The sequence below is a fragment of the Neofelis nebulosa genome, chromosome 8 (genome assembly GCF_028018385.1).
Source record: "Neofelis nebulosa isolate mNeoNeb1 chromosome 8, mNeoNeb1.pri, whole genome shotgun sequence".
Classification (NCBI taxonomy): domain Eukaryota; kingdom Metazoa; phylum Chordata; class Mammalia; order Carnivora; family Felidae; genus Neofelis; species Neofelis nebulosa.
Window position 1 is genome coordinate 105,431,868 of NC_080789.1, and position 20,443 is coordinate 105,452,310.

Sequence of the window (20,443 nt, forward strand, 5' to 3'; positions counted from 1 at the left end):
AGGAGGGAGGGAAGGGGCTGTGGGGGACGCATGGACAGAATGTGACAGACCCCTCTGGTGTGAGTGTCTGAGGATGGAGGGTCTCAGCTGGGCCCCACTGCCCTTCTCACCACCGCAGTCCCCTCTGCTCATGGTCCACAAGTACTCAATGAGGCAGGGAGAGACAGAGAGGAGGGAGGGGCCGCTAAGGCCACAGCTGTAAAGTGAGCAAGTGGCCAAGGCCACAAGGCAGAGGGGCAGGAACCAGGCAGAGCCTCTGGCAGTCGGTGGGAAGAGCATGGATTTAATGGAATGAAGGGTAAGAGGGACGGGGCTGTCACTCCACCCACCGGCCCTCACCCGGCTTCCCAAGGCCTGTTGCGAAAGGGGTGCCCTCAATACCAGCATCTCACACCTGTACAGCCACCCCTGGAGCAGAGACGTTCCAGTGGCAGGCGCCCAACCCAAGGTGGATTCCAAACCCTCCTTCTCATCTGCCCCGGGAGGAGGCAGAGAAGCACAGCGGGGCTGCTTCTGCCCTCCCCTTCTGTAGCTGTCCCCACAGCCAGGCCCAAGGGCACGATCCGAGGCCTTGCGGACCTAGCAGTGGGACTCCACTTCTGTGAGTATGAGCAGTGATGTCCTGGGTGTGGCGGGGGCAGAGGGTTCTGCTCGGTTCCATCCAGGCAGGTCCTCAGCTGGGCACAGGAGCTGGCGAATTCTCTGCAAGGAACGTGGAGGTGGCGGTGGTGAGCTGGAGTCAGGGGCATATGTCCCAGCTTCCCTCACCACCAGCGTCTGCCTGCCGCCCCCACAGGCAAACGCGCCCTCCAGGTGCTGGCCCTGTCATCACCGCCTGTGACTTGGAGGCTTCCAGTCTTTTTCTGAGACTCGGAAGCACTCACTCAGTGCCTCCCCAGCACCTTCACCGGGCTCCTTTGCTGGCAGGCATCTGTGTATCATCATGGGGGCCCTACCTCACCCTCTAGGGCTCCTACCCGCCCTACTGACTCTCTACCTCTCTGAAGGAGCCCTTGAGGGTGCTGAGCTTGTAGAAGCCCCAGGCAGGAATGCAGACCATGGAGGACAGAGCCAGGAGCCAGCCCAGGGCGTCACCCCACCACGGGTATGTGTACTTCTTGTTGTAGGTCAGTGGCGTGTACTTGATCAGGGAGAAGAGGAAGGTGGCCTGAGGATGAGAGGAGAAGAGAAAGGGGCTGGGAGAGCAGGGGCCTTGTGCCCTCGGCCCCCCTGGGAGAGCTGGCAGAGACCAGTCCCCTTGCAAGACTGGATTTGCCTCCAGGCTCAACTGGGTCAATCAACCCCCAATCCCCATCCACATTCTACTCAAAGTCCACACCCCCAGTAGTATTTCCAGGGCACCTACCTTGTTCCTGCAGGGTCCCCGCACCCCCGGGCACCCATACACATGGCCGGCCCTCAGCTAGGACATGGTCACATGGCTGCTGGTGTTTTCGGCTGCTTAAGTCTCCTGCACCGTCAGGAGGGGCTGCCAGGGCCTCAAGGGCAAGGGTCATGCCTCCTTCCCCCTGGGCCTGCCTATAGTGGGCGCGTGGGGGGACTGCTGACACACAAGATAGAGCCCAAGGAAGCAGCACTTAGTGGTTTATGGTTCAGGATCTGAAGCCAAGCTGCAAAAGTAGCTCACGGCCACTTTCTCACTTGGGCAAATGGCTTCACCTCTCTGGCTTCAGCTTCACCTATAAAATGAATCTAACGGTAATTCTTGCTTCATGGGGTTCTTGTGCAGATAACGTGGGCTAAAATGTGTACCACGCTCTATGCCTAATGTGAAGTAAGTGCCCTGTGACGGTGCTATTATTATTGCTGTGGTTAATAGTATTATTATGAGCAACCCAGGACACTTGGGTTTTGCTCCTGCCCTGTGACATTCGACTCACTCTGTGGTGTGGGTTCAAGCCATCTGACAGCTCTGAACCTCAGTCTGTCCTTCTGTGAAATGGAAAAGAAGAACCTATCTCGCTAATCGTTTTCTAGAATCCAAGAGGAGGACGAGTGAAAATCTAAAGTGATTCTCAATCCTCATGGACACATCCTTTCCAGGGCTAACAGCCTATCTACCCTCCTACGGCCACTGTCCTTCTTTGCTTTCCTGTAGTTTTACCCCCTGAGGATTATCTTACTGTGCATACGGCTGGTGTGAGGAAAAGCCAACAATATTTGATAAGAGGCCATGGCCTGTACCCAATCATATCTTCAATGTTGTCGTAGAAGCGCCCGGCTCCTACCGTGCAGAAGAGAAGGAAGGAAGGGGGAGAAAGGACATTCTTTAGCATCGAAGGCAGAGGCAGGATGGGCAAAGGCCAATGAACAGAAGCTACCATGGTTGTCTTTCCAAATCGCTGCTGGGAGACTCTCTTCCCTGAAATTCATAGGCATGCACGGCAGTGGGTAGAACTCAGCTTAGGCAAAGATAATAACTTTCTGATTACCAAGGCTGTTAAGGGCTGAAAAGGTTTGGATAGGACAGGATTTGGACCCACTTGGGGTGGTCTGGGTACAGTCATAACCAGGAGAGTGACAATGGTAGCAATAGCAACCAGAAGATTTTTGAGGCTGAGTAGGGGAGGTGCCCCAGGAAAAGGTGGGTGTGAGCAGATGACTGTCTTTTGCTCTCAGGCCCTGAGGTGACGATGAGTACTGGGGTTGGAACCTGGGGGAAGAGTCACTCACCATAGACCCAAGCCACGCAGAGGGACTCAAAGATGGCCACAAACAGGAGACACATGCCACTGGCTGCGTAGTAGTCAAAGAGCTGAAACACGTACATACCGCCCTGCCCAGGAAGAGATTAAAAAAAGAAAAAAATGAAATGTATCCAGAGGAAACAGATTGGCCCATGGCCTCCGGCCTCACACCCTCAGACACAGAGCAGACCTGGTGAGGATCATGGGAGACAGATATTAAAACAACATAGTCTGTAAGCTCTAAGGCACTAGGCAGATATGAGACAGTAATTATGTTTTATTATGATTTTTGGAAGGAAGGTAAAACAGACAGCTGTTGTTAGCTCATCCCTGAGAACATTTAGGGATTGACCCGGAAGTCTAAGAAAAAGCGTGTACTTTTTTGGCAAACGCTCGACAGGGGCTGTCCTCGATACTGTCAAGCTGGCAAGCTCCATCTCCTTCTGTCTCCCTTGAGACAAAACAGAAAATATCACCCCTCCCCAGGGCTCCCTTTCTTCCTTTGAAGTTTGTCCCTGGAACTTGGTTCAGTTGCCTGGGAAATCACAGGAGGTTGCTGGAGAGGCAGTCCTAATCCAGGACTTTCTGACCATCTTTTCACACCTCTTAGCTTACCTGGATCCAAATGACCCCTTGGCCACCCCCAAAGGTAGGTGGCCAGTGTCCAAAGGTCAGAGGAAGGCGCCGCCTGCTTTGTGCTTCCTGTGGCTGGGAAAGGAGGGCGTCCCAGGGCCCTGAAGCCCGGAAGGCCTGCCCCGCGACCTGAACCCACACAGCCTGCTCCGCCTGACAGGTGGCAGCGTCCAGCTTGGCTTCTCCTCCTCACCCAGTCCGCACCTCCAAGCCTCCCAGACCCTCACCTCTGTGAGCATGACCAGCCCAACAAAGAAGGAGACGACAGACACGCCGAGAATGAGAAGCTCCCTCCGGTTCTTCTTGCGGAATACACGGGGGTACATGTCCACCAGCGCCGTCACCAGGCTTTCTACGCACACAAACTGGATGAGAGGGCAAAAGAATTGGAGGGAAAGAGAGCTCCCAAAACACGCTGCACCAACTAGCTCTGGCTTCTGGCTCCCAGCGTCAGCCCTGCAGCATTCCTGTCTCAGGTCCCCGAAGCTGTCCTGTACACTTAAGTCTGGACCTGCCCTTCAGAGCTCGTGTTGGTCCCTAGAAGGGCATCCACTTCTGACATTCGCCCAGCCCCCGGCTCTTTTAAGGCCCCTCGGGACATCAGGCTCAGCCTCGTTTCCCCTGCTCCCCCTTCTCCAGCCCCCACACACCCACCCATCTCTCAGGCTCTGCTCGGCCAGTTCTTGGTACCTGGCTGTCCAGTCCCAGGAGGACGACCATGAAGAAGAAGCAGCAAGCCCAGAGAGGAGAGAAGGGCAGCATCGCCACAGCCCGGGGGTAGGCGATGAAAGCCAGGCCAGGGCCTACAGCAAGAAGCAGAGGAACACAGCGCAGTGCCTGGGCTGGCTCCAGGCCGTGTTTGATCCCAAGGCTTCCCAGCGGGGGCCATGGAATCACAGGAGCCAGAGGAAACTTGACCCCAAAGTTACCATCATCACCCCCAAACTCACCCAGGAGAAGCCACCTAAACCTCTACCTGGGTCCCAAATTTCCAAGGCACCACCCGCTGTATTCTCACTGGCAGGGATAGAACCTAGACACTGTGGGTGTGAAGGGCTTTGGAAAATGGAAAGGAGGCATATCACCTGCGTTTCTGCAAGCTCCACCCTGAATCCTCAGGCTCACTCTCAGGATCTCTTGCCCCAAACCAGAGGTTTCAAACTTAAGAGCCAAGGGGTTGGGCAGGCCAGGTACATTCGTGCAACTGACCCAGTGTCACACACTGGTGAGAGGGAGATAATTCTAGCACCTGCCTCAAAGCTTTCCACCTCATGGTGCGGGCAAAATGCTTCACACAGTGCCTGGCATTTAGTAAATGTTTAATAAAAGTGAAACGCTATGATTTTTAATAAGACTCAGTGGGATCCCAGTGCTTGGTACTCTGCGTAACAGGATGTGCTGTGGGAACGTTATAATAAAACACTGCCTTGCTAGTGAGTGCACGACAGTGGCCCTCAAGAATAGGGGAAGGGCAAGGGACATTTACAGCTTACCCAGGTAGGGGACCAATCCTTGATTTTGTTTAAAAGCAACAATAGCACTGCATGGTGAAAAGGAGGAAACTATGTGCCACCATAAACTTATCTTCGAGATACAGTTTAAGATGAGCAAAACAAGGGGCAGCTGGGTGGCTCAGTCAGTTATGCATCCAATTCCTGATTTCAGCTCAGGTCATGATCTCATGGTTCATGAGTTCGAGCCTTGTGCTCCCTGCTGACAGTGAGGAGCCTGCTTGGGATTCTCTCCCTCTCTCTCTCTGCCCCTCCTCCGTTGCACTGTCTCTTTCTCCAAATAAATAAATAAACTTTAAAAAAAGTAAAGTGAGTAAAACAAAAAGCCCAGCTATATACCAGCTGTATATAGCATATTATCAATTAGCTTTTTGAAGGGAGTAAGAAATAGCAGTAGTAATATGTGCTAGGCATGTATGAATGTTTATGTGTGTGTGTGTGTGTGTGTGTGTGTGTGTGTGTATGTGTGTGCGCATGCACTTTTTACTCATATATGCCTAAACTGTTTCTGGAAGGAGAAACATGAACCTCATCACCTTGGTTGCCTCCAGGGCAAGGACGTGGAGGCCAGCTGTGGGAAATGCTCACTGTCTATGCCTCTACCCTTTGAAGCTGGGGTGAGGGTGCTCCCCAGGTCTTCCTAGGACACATCCACCGAAAGATGACTATGGCTCACCCCCAGTGTAGGCGACAATAGAAACGTGTACAGATCCCGCTTGGCGAAGGTTCTAGCAAAACTCACAGAAGCCACCCCTGGCACCCTTCCCCACAACACTCACCAGACTCGGCCACCTCAGAGATGGGCACCCCTTGCTCCTGAGACATGAAGCCCAGGACAGAGAAGATGGCAAATCCGGCCACAAAGCTGGTGCCGCTGTTGAGGAAGCAGAGGGCGATGCAGTCCCTGTGGGGCAGGTGGGAAGGCGGAGACAGGCAGGGTCAGAGAGGGGTTGCCAACAGGAACTGGGAGCACTGCCCCTCAGACAGGCAGACACTCACCCCAGCCCTTCACGCAGGCCAGAGAGGGGCTGCCCGCCAGGATTAGGTTCTGCCCTCCCCTTGCCCACTCCATTAGCTGAGACTTGGAGTCAGTCAAGGTAGTCATGAAAGAATAAGGCCCTAAGGAAGTAAAATGCTAGTCTAAAAACTACAAACTGCCACACGGCCTCCCCTCCCTGCCATATTGCCACCACACCACTTGGGACGCTACCACTCAGACACAATTCAGTTTGGCGTACTAATATGGAGGGTATGGACATAGACAATCCCAAGCAACAAATAACTCCCATCCCTCAAATTTGATTTCGCAATTCATGACATGATTTTTTTTTTTTTTTTTTAGCTAAGATTGAAATTAGCATGAATGCTCTGATATGAACCAAGTTGGGAACCAGAGGGAGGGGGACATGGGAAGGGGAGCAGTGAGGTAAAATTAGGTAAGGATTCAGTGTTTGTTGGGGCAAATATACAAAGCAGGCCAGGCCAAGGTTCCACTGTATATGATGAATTACTCCTCAGGCTTCAGCCCACCAACGTCTCCGTTAGTCGGAGGGTTGGGCCCTCGCTGTGATTTCCCAGCCAACTGCAACTATCCCAGCCTTTGGAAGCAATCCCCCTGCCCGTGCTGCGATTGGCTCCTTTCAGCAACTTGCGGCCTGGGGCATTGGAAAATGGGGTGAAGATGAGTAGGGGGAAGGTGAATCCATGAGCTGGTGCACCCTCCAAATCACCCTTGATCTAGCATGCTGGAGGGGGGCAGTTGAGAGAGGCAGATTGGTGGCCTGGACCCCACTGCCCCCAGTCACCTGTAGCAGTTGTTGTGGTACTTGTTGTAGCTGCCCAGGGCTGTCAGGCACCCTAGACAGATGGCGAAGGAGAAGAAAATCTGGGTGCCTGCGTCCATCCATACCTACACGGGGAAAAGGCAAGAAAGTTGCACACCAGGAGAGCCAGGCCATCTGGGCTCCATGGGGGCACACAGGCCCATGGCTGAGCCAGGCACTGGCTAGCAATGGTGAGAACCCTGCTCTCAGCCTGTGACCCTGCTGTCCCAATGGGCTCTACTTCCTGGGCCCCTAGATGGAGTTTCTTGGGCACTACCAGGATGGCGTGGGCATTGGGCATTGGAAAAGACTAATGGACTTGATGGAGGAGGCTGGGAGGGAGCCCTAGGACTAGGCTAGACCCAGCACCAACTTTTGTATAACAGAAATACAGCCCTGGGTTCTGCCTGCACTTCCCCCCTATCCTTGCCCCTCCTGGCAGTGTGACCAGTTCAGAAGGAATCCAGGGACAGATATAGGCCCTTAATATCAATGCCAACATGAGATATGGCTTTGCCCCTGTGTGCCTCAAAATCTGCTATCTGAAAAACAGAAAGTAGTCCGTAGCTGACAAAGCTGAGGATGAATAGAAATGCATCTGTAAGGGCTTTGTACTCCTCGGGGGGGGGGGGGGGGGGGGGGAGGAGCTCTGTGGCTAAACATAGGGCATGGTTGTTACTGTTGTCTCAGCTGGCTGACCCAGCCCCGGCATGTTATGATTTAGATTCAACAGCTACAATAACATCCCAAAGAGAAAGAACATCAAGGCAAACAGAACTAGGCAACTCTGCAGATCTGCAGGAGGTGGGGTCCTGGGGCCACAGACCCTCCCCAGGCACCTCCCGTCTTCAGAGGATGTGAGCACCACAAAGGAGCACTAAGTTACGGGCGCAGAAATCACCAGGCAGGTGTCCTACCATCTCTGTGTTTGCCATTTCCGGTCTCTGCCCAGCCCTGCCCTAGCAGCTCCCAAGTAGGCCCCTGCTCTCCTTACCTCCATGTCAAGCTCCCAATGCCCACATCCACCAGAACCTCAGCTTCTGTCTGTCCAAAGCTCCTCAGTCCCTCACCTACCTCTCCCTGCCTCACTAACCATCTCCGCGGCCCCCAACCTCCCTTGCTTTCTGGTCACACTCGCCCCCACCCAAGTGCCCATTTTCCTCAGCATTGTGGTGGGTCTCAGGGACCCCTTGGCAAGCCCCAGTTGAGATACTGGATCTCTAGGACTGAAGGAGAACTCAGAAATCTGTATTATTTTCAGAGCTTCCTGAATGATCCTAATGTCAGCCAGATGTGGGAATCACTGCCCCTGAGAACTGGCATCAGGGACCCATCCAGGGCACTCAGTCCTCTGGTTATAGTCCCATTTCTGTGGGAAGCAGGACAGCACAGGGAAAGCTGGTGAAGAAAAAGGGAGACCATCTCCAGTCTCCTGCCCCTTCTGCTCGCTGTGAACCCTGTCCCCAAGGTATTCCGCGAGGTGGGAGTTGCCACCAGGGAAAAGGCGTCAGCAGCAAGCAGCACAGTCGAAGATCCAGAAGGGTCCCTGGCTAACAAGGAAATAGCACACAAAGATGGAAACACCAGGAAAACTTTTTTAAACCTGACGGCAAATTATAATGGGAAAAGGAGGGGCAGTTTCGGGATTTATTTCAGAAGCTAGAGAAGGAAAAGTTAGGAATGAAACTGAGGATGAGAAGGAGGGGTTCACAAAATTCGGTGTGATGCCACGGACATTTGAGGGGGTGCCTTGGGTCCTCCATTTGCTCCTTTGAGATGTCTCAAAGCTTTTTCTTCTAAAAGTGCCCCACAGAGCCTGTGAGAATGGTCACCGCAGGAAAACTCAGTGACCGGAGGTCGCTCTGTTCTATTTCGTTCCTGTTCACTCAGCAGGTCATTCGCAGCGCCTTGCAGCAAGAGGCTCTGAGCCTGTGGGGAGAGGCCTGACCCAGGCACAGACATGGAGGGCTGGGAGACGCCCTGATCTACCCGGGGGCTCACAGCCACGGACCCCCGCGATCTCTCCCCATCAGGTCATCCAGGATATGGCCCAAGAGCCTGCCCAGTGTCAGATCTTCCAAGTTTGTTCCCTGTGCCTGGCAGTGCACAGGGTGCAGACTGACCCACAAGTTACCAGGGAAACCCTCCAGTGCCCTCAGAGACATTCTGCGGCTGCCCACACACAGGCACAGGCTGCAGATCCCATGGTGATGAGGTTTCGCGAACTTGGGTTCGGGAAGAAAAAAATAAGAAAAATTGTGCCTTGGCAGTTCACCCTGCCCTGAGGGGGACAGACTAAGACTGGGGTGGGAACAGAGGTTAATGAGAACACAGAAAAAAATGCAGCAGGAGGGCTGAGAGTTCGGAGGGCAAGGGGCAGACCCGGTGCCTCTGACAAAAGCCCCCTCCTGGGGAGCTTGGCAAGCCCCCTGCTCTTGGCCCAGCTGCAGCCTGACAGGCCTGCTGGGATGGGGAGAGCAGTGGGGTCAGAGGAAGGGCCACAGGGACAAGCAGAGCAAGCTGTCCTGTTCCCCGCCACAGGCGACCCGCTCCCTGACCACGCCAGCAGCCCTGGCTTCTAAAGCAAAGCCCCAGTGTGTCTTTGGTTGAAATAGAGGTCCGATCGAGAATAAGACAAGTGTGAAAAACACCTGGTGGAATGTGGGCAAAAAAGAGGTCTTTGGGGGAGCAGAGAAAGACAGAGACCTCTAGAAGATCCAGGAGAGACGTTTCCAACTTTGAGTTCAATCCCAAGGACTATTATATTCAGTATTTTTAGGAAGGCAATAGTGTGCAATGGAAAAAGCCTGGGCTTTGGAGTCAAATTGAACTGGGTTCAATTCTTAACTCTATTCATTACTAGCTATGTGATCTTGGGCAAGTCACTTAACCTCCCTGAACCTTGCTTTTCTCATCAGGGCAATGGGTATAACAACAAATAAAATAATATATATGAAATACCTAACACATAAATATTGATTCCCTATCCCACCTTCTGGAATAATAAAAGCATCCCTTAAAACTCTCAAATTCATATTCTTTGGATGATTTATATCATGGTCATCAACACAGCAGACTTCTAGAGTACCTGGAATGAAACCCAGGCTCCCCCATGTGCTAGTTTTGTGAGTTAGGGCAAATTTGTTAAGTTTTCTAAGCTTCCATTTCTTCTTCGGCAAAATGAAGCTAACGGCAAACTCGCAGGGTTGTGTGGGGACCACCCTGTGTCATGTAACCAGTTACGTGCCTGGCAAACAGTAAGCACATAATAAATGTGTTAGCTGTTGCTGCTGTTTGTTGTTGTTGTTGTTGTTGTTGTTTTAAAAAGGCAACTCGCCTTTCAGTAATGATGAGGTCCCATAGATTTCAATGTACGATGTCAAAATTAAAAGACTCTAATCAATGGACCCAACCTCTTCCCTTAACAGACCCTTCATTAGAATAGCTTAACATAGGGCTTTAAAAGGCTCCACAAGGGCTCTTTGGACACTGTACCCTCAGCCTGCTGCCCCATCCATCTATGGAAGTGCAGCAGGACAGAGGGCCAGACGAGGGAAAGAAACAAGCACCCAGTAGGGTCCTGAGTTTCCAGGATCTACTCCACAACGTGAAAGAGACGAGCCCCAGGAAACACGAGGAGAGTCCGTGACCTGCCTGACACACAGCAAGCCTGGCAGAAAGAGAGGAGAAAGCCAGATCAACCCAGCATTGTCTCTGCCTGCCTCCCCACTCCCAGACCAACTGCTTGGTAGAGAGAGATGTCTTTGGTCTTTGTGTTGGCTAGCAGGAATTTTGCACCGTTCTCAAGTGCCAGGCAAATGCCAGTTGGAATTATCGCACTTCCTGGGGAGTGCCAACTACATTCAATTAGGGCTCTGGCAGGAGCATCACACCTGCAGGCCGCTGCTCTGTTCGCTGACAACAAAGGCTTCCTGCAGCATAAGACCAGGACCTGGCTGCCAGTGAGGCTGCTGGGAAGCCCAGACCAAGCCTGGCTCTTCAAACATTTCCCTCCTCATGGCTTCAGAGGACCAGGAAGACACATGCTATCTGCACAGCCTACAGCTGGCTGAGGTTGGAAGGGTAATATCCAAGAGGGCAGATTAAAAGAGGTTTTATTCCCTGCGGTAACCCAGACCAGGAGTCGTGGCTTTATTAATGCTCAGAGTTGAAGGCTATCTGGTCCACCTTCTTCATGTTTGCTAGAAGCTACTCTACAACAAACGCTACACCTAGAACAGACCTGCTGCATGATGAATGTTCAAGAAATTTTTGCTGAATGAATGAGCTATGAGAAAAACCAAGATGTGCAGACGGGACTTTGCTTTCAAGAGATCCTAAAGTAGGGGCGCCTGGGTGGCTCAGTCGGTTAAGCGTATGACTTCCGCTCAGGTCATGATCTCGCGGTTTGTGGGTTCTAGCCCCACTCTGTGCTGACAGCTTGGAGCCTGGAGCCCACTTTGGATTCTGTGTCCCCCTCTCTCTCTGCCCCTCCCTTGCTTGCACTCTGTCTCTCTCAAAAATAAGTAAACATTAACAATTTTTTTTTTTTTTAAAGAGAGATCATAAAGTATATGGGATTTGTCAGCATTCGGGCCCAGCTTCCAATTGCAGACACGAGGATGGAAAATTTATTAAACTCTCTAAGCCTTCATTTCCTATCTATGAAATGAGGATACTTCATTGATCTGTTGTGAGAATAAGCTATAATAATGGATGTAAGCCTCTTAACAATGACAGGGATATAGTTAGCACTCAATAGTTGTTGGCTATAAATAGCTGATCAGGACAAATGAGGCACTGATCACAGAAGCCATAAATCCATTCCAGAAATCCCAGACCCCTCTCTCCTAGTTAGTTCTGTGTCAGCCTACCTGCCTGTCTCCCCGCCTGAACACAGCCCTTCCTTCCCACCCTGACCTCCCAACAAAGGCAGACTGTGCGGTTTCACGACTGGTTCACACCTCTGCTGCTCCAGAACGACAACGGAGCTCTCCTGCACAACAGACCCAAGCCAGAATCTACCCTTGGCCTTCAAAGCTGTCCTTCAACTCTGCCCCCACGACCTCCTGTTCGCTGTGGACTCTCCACCACAACACTTTGGTCCCAGATAAGTCAAAGTACTTATGATTCACAAAATAAAAATACACTTTGTTTGGCCAGCCACTTACTTGCTGTGTGACCTTGGGCTTTGTTTGCTCATCTGTTCAATGAGGAGTTTGCACTAGATGATCTCTGGGGTCGTTTTAGCGCCAACACCTACAGTTTTATGGTTTGTTCCAAAGCCTGACTACAGACTTTGTGCCTCACGTGAAGCTGATGCCACAGCAATCTGCACCTCCACTATGTTTAAGAAATGGGGGAGGGTGGGATAAGCCCATATCCCCCCAGGTCACTGAGCAATACCTAGGACGCAAGGCTATGGATTCTCTGGGGGAGGTTTTGAATGCAAGTGCTCTGGCTACTTCTGGGAGCCACAGCAGGCCTGGTAGAACTTGGGATGGGAGAATTTAACTCGGCTGGGGTGGCTGGAAGGCCTAAGAAAAATTCAGCTGCTGGATCACCCAAAATTCTGTATCATGGGGACCCATCGCTTCTGCATGCTTCTGAGCGCCCAGCCCCAGAAGAAAGCGTGGAACTGTGTGCCGCTCCCTTTGCTCTTATTCCCCCTGGGCAGTTTCAGGGAATGTGCTGGTACCGCATTATTTATGATGTTTGCAAAGCTATCCAACGGTTAGTCTTTTCTGTGCTGGGAGCCTCCCGCCCTATGTCTCCTTAGGGCCCCTTTCCAAACTCAGAGAACGCCTCCAGGACCCAAGGGGAGGATCTCTAAATTGTACATGCTCCCCAGGGAGGGTGACCTCCATGCCAGGGAGGCAGAGGCGGGGCACGTAGCTGGGCAACACATTTTAGGGGCTCTGGGGTGGAGCTTACCCACGCTCCCCTCCGGCCCTCGACACCTCCTGGCTTTGCCAGCTTTCAAAATGGCTGCCAAACATGAGAAGATAAGAAACCCGTCAGAGGCAGTGGCTTCTTATTTCAGGCCCTGCTTTACAAACCCCTCCAGTCAGCAAGCAGCACCACCCCCTCCCTGCGCCAAGCCACGAGGAAGCTGGCTGAAGCAGACAGAGTGTGGGCACAAAGGAAGGGCCAAAGGGGAGGGAAGAGGCAGGGGCCTCTTGACAACTGACAGGAAACTCAATACCAGCCCAGCTGGCTGGGAGGGGCCCGGGACACCTCAGAATGGGCCACGTGGCCACAGGGAGGGAACCAGAGGAGCTGGTGGAGGGTGAAGAAATAGAGAGGAAGCTCAGTGTGAAAGATCACCAAGAGAAAAAAAGTGCAAAAAGGGGACGGGGTAGACGGTGGGGAAAGGGCCGCCACCTGTGAGTAAAAGGCCCCGAGGGGGGCGCCTGGGTGGCGCAGTCGGTTAAGCGTCCGACTTCAGCCAGGTCACGATCTCGCGGTCCGTGAGTTCGAGCCCCGCATCAGGCTCTGGGCTGATGGCTCGGAGCCTGGAGCCTGTTTCCGATTCTGTGTCTCCCTCTCTCTCTGCCCCTCTCCCGCCCGTTCATGCTCTGTCTCTCTCTGTCCCAAAAATAAATAAAAAAAAAAAAAAAAAAAAAAAAAGGCCCCGAGGGACACGTCTCAGGCAGCCCTGAGAGGTGTGAGCCAAGCAAGGACCACAAACAGCTGTTGACACATGTCTGGAGCTCCCCTACGCCACCATGGATGCCTTGGGGTTTGGGCCAGGAGCAGGGATTCCGGACCACAGTGCACGGAAACACCCTCCAGGGCCACGTGATGGCCCTTGTCTGTGGCTTCTTACCTGGGGATCCCACAGACGCGTGAGGTTTGGGTACAGGTAAAACTGAATTCCTTGGGCTGCCCCAGGCAGCGTCACCCCTCGAATTAACAGGACCACCAGCATGAGGTAAGGGAATGTGGCTGTGAAGTACACCACCTGGCCAGAGGGCAGATGAAACACAAGGAACCTGTGAGTTTGGAAGGAAGGGCCTGGCGATCCAGCAGCAGAGTCAGGAGGCCGGAGCTCCCCCACACCCACAGAAGAGGTCAAGAGAGTTTCTCTCCTCCCCCACCCAACCCCTGCAGCTGTTCAGCTCCATCTGCCCTCTGCCTTAAGCTGCAACCTCCCTTATCCCTTTCTCCCTCCCACTTAAAGCACCCACCCTCCTCCTGACACATACCCAGTAAATACTTGTCGAGTGACTGAATGAACTCAGGCATTCTCCCACCAAGTGTGCTTAGAATTACGGCAAGGGTTGTCAGGTATGAAAACTCTGTAACACATGATCCCTATCCTCACAGAGCTTACGAGCTTAGCACACCCGGGCAGCCAGATTACGAAGGAAGCCTTGTTGGAGGCCTCCAGGGCAAGAGTCCAGAAGAACTCAGAAAGCCCTCTCATACCTTGTACACCCAAGGCAAAGAGTGCCCCCTACCCCAGGTTCTCAGGGTGGTTGAGAATCATTTTGAGATTAACAGTCTCGGGCAGATTCTTTCTCCCAAGAACTGTTGGATGAAACAAGAGCCACGAACTGTGTCCAGTTTGCAATGTGCCCCCGCACGTGGTGTATTGCAAGATCACATTCCACAGATCTGGAAGTGTCCTTCCTGCCTTCCTCTCCCCCTCCTTTCCACTCCATTTCCCCATGTACCAGAGTCCACAGGATTGAATCAAGGAGAGACACAGAATCAAGGAAGGGAGCCACACAAAATCTTGGCGAGATCATTCCCTCCCATCCCTGACCAGGTTACAGCTTAGGAGAACTCCTGGGTGACCAGGCCCCCAGGGAGGACAGGGAGTCCTGGGATGAGAGGGGCCAGGAGCTCTCCAGCACGGACCTTGCCCGTGGACTTGACCCCCTTCCAGATGCAGAAGTAGCAGATGACCCAGGCGAGCAGGAGGCATAAGGCCAGCTCCCAACGCAAGGCCCCCAGGTGTTGGATGCCATCAGAGATCTTCAGGACCCGCCTCCTGGGGAGAGAAGGTTGAGCCGGGCTCCACTTTTGCTGCCAGCCTCAGTTTTGTAGCCCGTGTGTCTCAGGCAGTGGAGCCATGCCTCCAGGCTCTTGTCCAAAGGCTTGTCAGCTCTTTTCACTCAGATCCATGAGGCTCTCCTTTGCCCAGAGGTGGGGGTAGATATAAAGGGAGGCAAATATAAACTGTTCCCAGGTAAGTTTGCTCTGGGAGGCTGAGTACCAATTTAACCTAGAGAGGGAGGTGCAAACACATATCTTCTCAACCAGGGTTTCAGGATGTTTTGATATTAGGAATCATGTCCTAGGTCATTATCAACATTAGGGAGGGGGGCTAAGAGGCAATATGCATGCAGCAGAAGGGAGGAGGGGTTAGGAGTGTGCACACACATGCATGTGTGCTAACATGCACATGGGCGCATGGGAGAGGAGAGGCAGGCACAGCCTGAGGAGAGTTGCAAAATTCTCATCTCTGAAACCAATTCTGCATTAACCACAAATACAAGCACACCAGAAAAAAGGCGACTTAGGTGACCACTTAGGCCACCAAAGAAGGACGTGGAAATTCTTCTCTTGTGGTCCCCTGAGGGTCAGCCCTGCATGAACCCATCCCTGTGCCCTTCTTTTGAACACAACCCACACTGGGATGGGGAGAGGGGCCTCACTTACTCCCAGAACTCGATGACAGGAGACGTGGCATTCTCAGAGGTCACATTCAGGGAGCCATTGGTCCTCTGGAACTCTACACAGGATTCTACCCATGGGTCCCAGGGAAGGAAGCAAGAAAAAGATCATTGAATATTTGGCATGACTAGAGAGAGTCATGGGGAAGGTAAGGTCTTTGGAATGAACCAGGCTGAAATTGTCCAAACAAAACATCCTCGAACACAAGACGAACTCAACAAGCTTACTTCACCTTCCCCCACAGGACTGTACGTGTGGGCTTCTAAATGTTTGGGTACATATTCTTACTAAAGCATGATCAGATGGCATCAGGAAAGATATTTCACATGACATCTTCTTCAAAGTATACAAATATTTCTAGGTCACTGTCTTGTGTAAAGTCACAACCTTTGAGGGATCATAAAAGTGCTTTCTAGGGAAAAGATGGAGCAGAGTGGCCAAGAGCACAGACACAAGTTAGAAAGTTCTGGCTTGAATCCTGACCCTCTGGTTATTTGCCATGTGGCTCTCTAACTTCGCTTCCCTCAATTCTGGAATGCATGTAGTGATATCCAGTTGTGGGATTGACAGGGGACTAAATGAAAATATGAGTGCAAAGTGCCCAGTAAGTAGTGGTTCTTAACTATCTGCATCTGACATTGGAGTTTCACAACGGGGCTCACATTCTTTTATACATTGTGTTAGTATAATAATCCTAGAGATATTAAGACAGATAGTGTTTCCCCCATCATACACATGAAGAAAGTGAATCTTCTTAGAAATGGCCGGTTCCAGCTCATAAATGATGAAGCAAGGACTAGAATCCAGCTCAGCAAATTATATGTTTTACCTTCAAAATCTTACCTAGAATCTGACCTTTTTCATTACCACTACCAGCACCCTAGTGCAGGTTTTCATCCTTCCCTGGCTCCTAGACTGGCCTTCAGTTTCTACTCCTGCCTCCTTAGCCAAATCTCCACACAGCAGCCAGAATGATTTTGTTAAAATTTAAGTGGCTTTATGTCATGTCTCACTTTAAAGCTCTCCAATGAGCTTCTCATCCCATACAGAGAAAAAAGCTATAACCCCTATAATCGCCTCCAAGGCCCTTTTCAATCTACCTCCATCACTTCTGTCCTCCTTTCCCAGTGCTCCCCAGTCAAATGCTCCAGCTACACCGACCCCCTTGCTGTTCCCTGGATGCTATAGGCACAGGGCCACCTCAGGGCCTTTGCACTGGTTGGTCCTTCTACCTAGTGTTTGCCCCTGAAATCTGAGTGGCTGATTCCCCCACCTCCTTCAGAGCATTAGTCCTATGTCCTCTCAGTATGACCTTCCCTGATGACTCTATTTAAAATGACAACTCCCTTGGGGCGCCTGGGTGGCGCAGTCGGTTAAGCGTCCGACTTCAGCCAGGTCACGATCTCGCGGTCCGTGAGTTCGAGCCCCGCGTCGGGCTCTGGGCTGATGGCTCGGAGCCTGGAGCCTGTTTCCGATTCTGTGTCTCCCTCTCTCTCTCTGCCCCTCCCCCGTTCATGCTCTGTCTCTCTCTGTCCCAAAAATAAATTAAAAAACTTTGAAAAAAAAAAATAAATAAAATAAAATGACAACTCCCAACCCTAAAACTCCCAATCCCTCCTCCCTGTTTTACTTTTCTCCCTAGCACTTCTTTGAACATAATACATATTAATCATTTATTTTGTTTATAGTATGTGTCTTGCCACTAGAACAAAAATTCCATGAGGGCAGGGAGCTTTGTTTTTGTGCATTTTCGTAACCCCACTGCTTAGAACAGAGCCTGGCACATAGTAGGAGCTCTATTAAATATCTGTTGAATGAATGTAAATCAAGCATTCTTTTCACTAAACCCTTTCTCTCTCCTTGAAGCTTCAGCACACCCAGAAAAGTATTGTTTCATCTTGACAGGACAAGATGTCCTGTAAATGAAAGATGCTAGGCTCTGAGTAAAACCAGACTCACTAGGAGAAATGTCAAAAATGCCAAGCAAAAGGCTCAGGAATTGAATTTTCCTCAGAATTGTCTCAGAGATCCTCCAGTCAACCCAAAGGTATATAGGCCTAAAAGTGCCCTGAAGCAAAAGCCCTAGGCCACCAAAAATTTGCAACATTTTTACAAAAGGAACTCCCCTGAAATCTGGATCAAATCACTGACAAGCTGGTTGTCAAGGATGATTTCAGCGTCATTAGAATATATGAATGAATGAATGAGGGTTGAAGGAAAGAAGGGAGGAGAGAAGAAAGAAAGAAAGAAAAAATATATGATAAAGAAAATATTAGAATAAAACAGGTTTTTAAAATTGGACTCATCCGGCCACCTGGGTGGCTCATTCGGTTAAGGGTCCAGCTCTTGATTTCAGCTCAGGTCATGATCTTGCCATTTGTGAGTTTGAGCCCCACATCAGGCTCTGCACTGACAATTTGGAGCCTGCTTGGGATTCTCTCCTTCTCTCTCTGCCCCTACCTCACTCTCTCTCTCTCTCTCTCTCTCAAAATAAGTAAATAAACTTTAAAAAATAAAATAAAATTGGAGTGATCTGACGAATATTTTATCAAGTGCTTATGAGGTAGGCAGCACTGTGCTAGTCACAAAGGATACAGAGATAAAGATACCTTTTCTGTCCTCAAGATCTTGCTGACCTGTGGGAAAACCAGACCAACAGCCCAAAAGTAAGGCAAGTGCCACAGTAGAGTCAGGGATCAGTGCAGGTAATACTACATGTATTTAAGAACACGGGGTGCCTGCGTGGCTCAGTCGGTTGGGCAGCCAACTCTTGATTTGCACTCAGGTCATGATCTCATGGTTCATGAGTTCGAGCCTGGTGTCTGGGTCTGCACTCACAGCATAGAGCCTGCTTGGATTCATTCAAGCCCCTCCTTGCTCTGCCCCTTTCTCGTTTGCTGTCTCTCTCTCTCTCTCAAAAATAAATTAACTTTAAAGACCAAGAAGAAAGGAAACCTATTGAATCTTGGGGCATCAGGGGAGGAAGCTCCAAGATTTGACTCTTCACTTGCAAAATGGTGGAATGAAGGTGGCAGAGATCAGCAAAAGAATGCCTAGGAAGGGATCAAAAGTTTGAGGACAAGAGGGGCCTTGCTAAACATTGCAAAATGTGCCTCCCTGGCAAGAAAGACTCAGACTCCAGTTCAGAACTGACTACCTTACCTGAATAACAACAAAAAATTAATCATGGCACATATAGGGCCTTGGTGACGTATCAGCACTGAGAGTTGTAGTGCTGAGGGTCCAAGCAGGACAGCTCTCCATCTGTGCTGTCCAATAGGGTATTTTCCAGCTACATGTGGATGTTCGCGTTTAAGTTCATTAAAATTAAATACAAGTTTTAAAATTTGGTTCCTCACACACACTAGGCACATTTCAAGTCCTCAATAACTGCATGTAGCTAGCACCCACCACACTGGATAGTACAGAGAACACTGTCATTATCACTGATAAGTTCTCTTGGACGGCACTAGGGATTTTTAATTGTTGTTACTTTCAGTCAAATAGACTCAGCAGTTCTATGGCCATAGGTGGTTCTTGTTGTCTTACGAGAGAGTCACATGCAATCTTATAAGCACGGGAGAAATTAATTGTTACTACAAATTGTAATGAAGACATACAAAACAGTTTATTCTCTGGTTAAGTCCAGATGAACTGTGAGTTAGAAAGACCTAGGATAGTATCAGAAAGAAGCCATGAAAAAGAAAACTAATGGACAAACAATACATATATACACCTAAGTAATCATACTTCAAATTGAAATAAGTAAATGGCTAAACTACATAGAAAGGAATCAATTCTATTTGCATAACACATGCTTTCATAATACATGAGTTGAATGCATTATTTTTAAAAAAATTTTTTTAACATTTATTTATTTTTTTAGAGACAGAGACAGAGCATGAGCAGGGGAGGGGCAGAGAGAGAGGGAGACACAGAATCCGAAGCAGGCTCCAGGCTCCGAGGCATCAGCACAGAGCCTGACGCGGGGCTCGAACTCATGAACCGCGAGATCATGACCTGAGCCGAAGTCGGACGCTTAACCGACTGAGCCACCCAGGTGCCCCCATTATTATTTTTTTAATTTGAGTATAGTTGACACACAATTTTTTTTTAAGTCTGTGACATTTTTCCTGTGATGCTGGTGAATTCTCACTCTGACTTTTGATCCAAGATTTCCATGACCTACTTGGCAGACTTCTAGTATGTGCCAAGTTAGGGTTGGGGATACTCAGGACATAAGGATAATCTCAGTCTTGGTTAATGTGCTGTTTAGAAATGGACTCTCTAGAGATGACCTTACCTGTGTTCCACTCATGGTGGCAACTTCCCCAGGGAAGGTCGATGGTGAAGCTGCTAAAGAGGTAGAAGAGGGCCCAGGCCAGGACAATGATGTAGTAGATGTTGAGGAGGATGACAATCATCTGGGAGGCATAGCCGATGCCTGGAGGGGAAAACTGCAGAATTGGGCTAAGGACAGTGGACAGATTTCTCATAAGCCACCCCTCCCAGTTTAGGAGGGGGTTTGTACTCCACTGTCAGGGCCCTAAAACATTGCTGGGTGCAGGCTCATTGACTCTCTCCTCAATCTCCCCAGCAGGTGAGGAGGGACTTTTCTCTCTGCCTTCCATTGCTGTGCCCTGGATTCCTGTGAATTTTCTTCTTTGCCGGTTCTGAAAATTCCCTGATTTTCAATAGTTAATGTTCCCTGGAATTAGGCTGATATATTTCTGAAATATAAAAACACATGTTAAGAGCAGAAACAGGGGCATCTGGCTGAGCTCAGCTCATAGACCATGAGACTCTTGATCTCAGGGTCATGAGTTCAAGCCCCAAATTGAGTGTAGAGCCTACTTGGGAAAAAAAAAAAAAAGAGCAGGAATAGACAATTCACATAAGAAGAAATACAAATAGATCTTTCCTAATAATTGCAGGTATGCAAAAGGAAACAATGATGAGGTACATTTCTGTATAGCCAGATGTAATGAAATTTGTTACAAATGATGTAACTCAGTGATTTCCAAATTTGTCCACATATTAGAAATACCTGAGAATATTTTTAAAATTTCAAAGTCTAGACCAG

General features: G+C 50.2%; 1 protein-coding gene across 6 annotated transcripts in view; it reads right to left on the reverse strand.

Moving 5' to 3' along the window:
* Window positions 1-262: 262 nt before the first annotated feature.
* Window positions 263-20,443, reverse strand: part of SLC6A13 (solute carrier family 6 member 13) — a 34,565-nt gene continuing 14,384 nt past the window's right edge. For all 6 annotated transcript variants that reach the window (XM_058744087.1, XM_058744081.1, XM_058744083.1 and 3 more), the window contains 12 exons: window positions 19,664-19,804; window positions 15,346-15,430; window positions 14,542-14,674; window positions 13,505-13,639; window positions 6,658-6,761; window positions 5,632-5,756; window positions 4,032-4,144; window positions 3,569-3,706; window positions 2,695-2,797; window positions 2,145-2,245; window positions 998-1,168; window positions 263-702 (listed from right to left, as the gene is read on the reverse strand). In XM_058744087.1, the coding sequence (XP_058600070.1) occupies window positions 580-702; window positions 998-1,168; window positions 2,145-2,245; window positions 2,695-2,797; window positions 3,569-3,706; window positions 4,032-4,144; window positions 5,632-5,756; window positions 6,658-6,761; window positions 13,505-13,639; window positions 14,542-14,674; window positions 15,346-15,430; window positions 19,664-19,804 (1,472 nt within the window). In that variant the 3' untranslated portion in view covers window positions 263-579. The remainder of the gene's footprint in view (window positions 703-997; window positions 1,169-2,144; window positions 2,246-2,694; window positions 2,798-3,568; window positions 3,707-4,031; window positions 4,145-5,631; window positions 5,757-6,657; window positions 6,762-13,504; window positions 13,640-14,541; window positions 14,675-15,345; window positions 15,431-19,663; window positions 19,805-20,443) is intronic.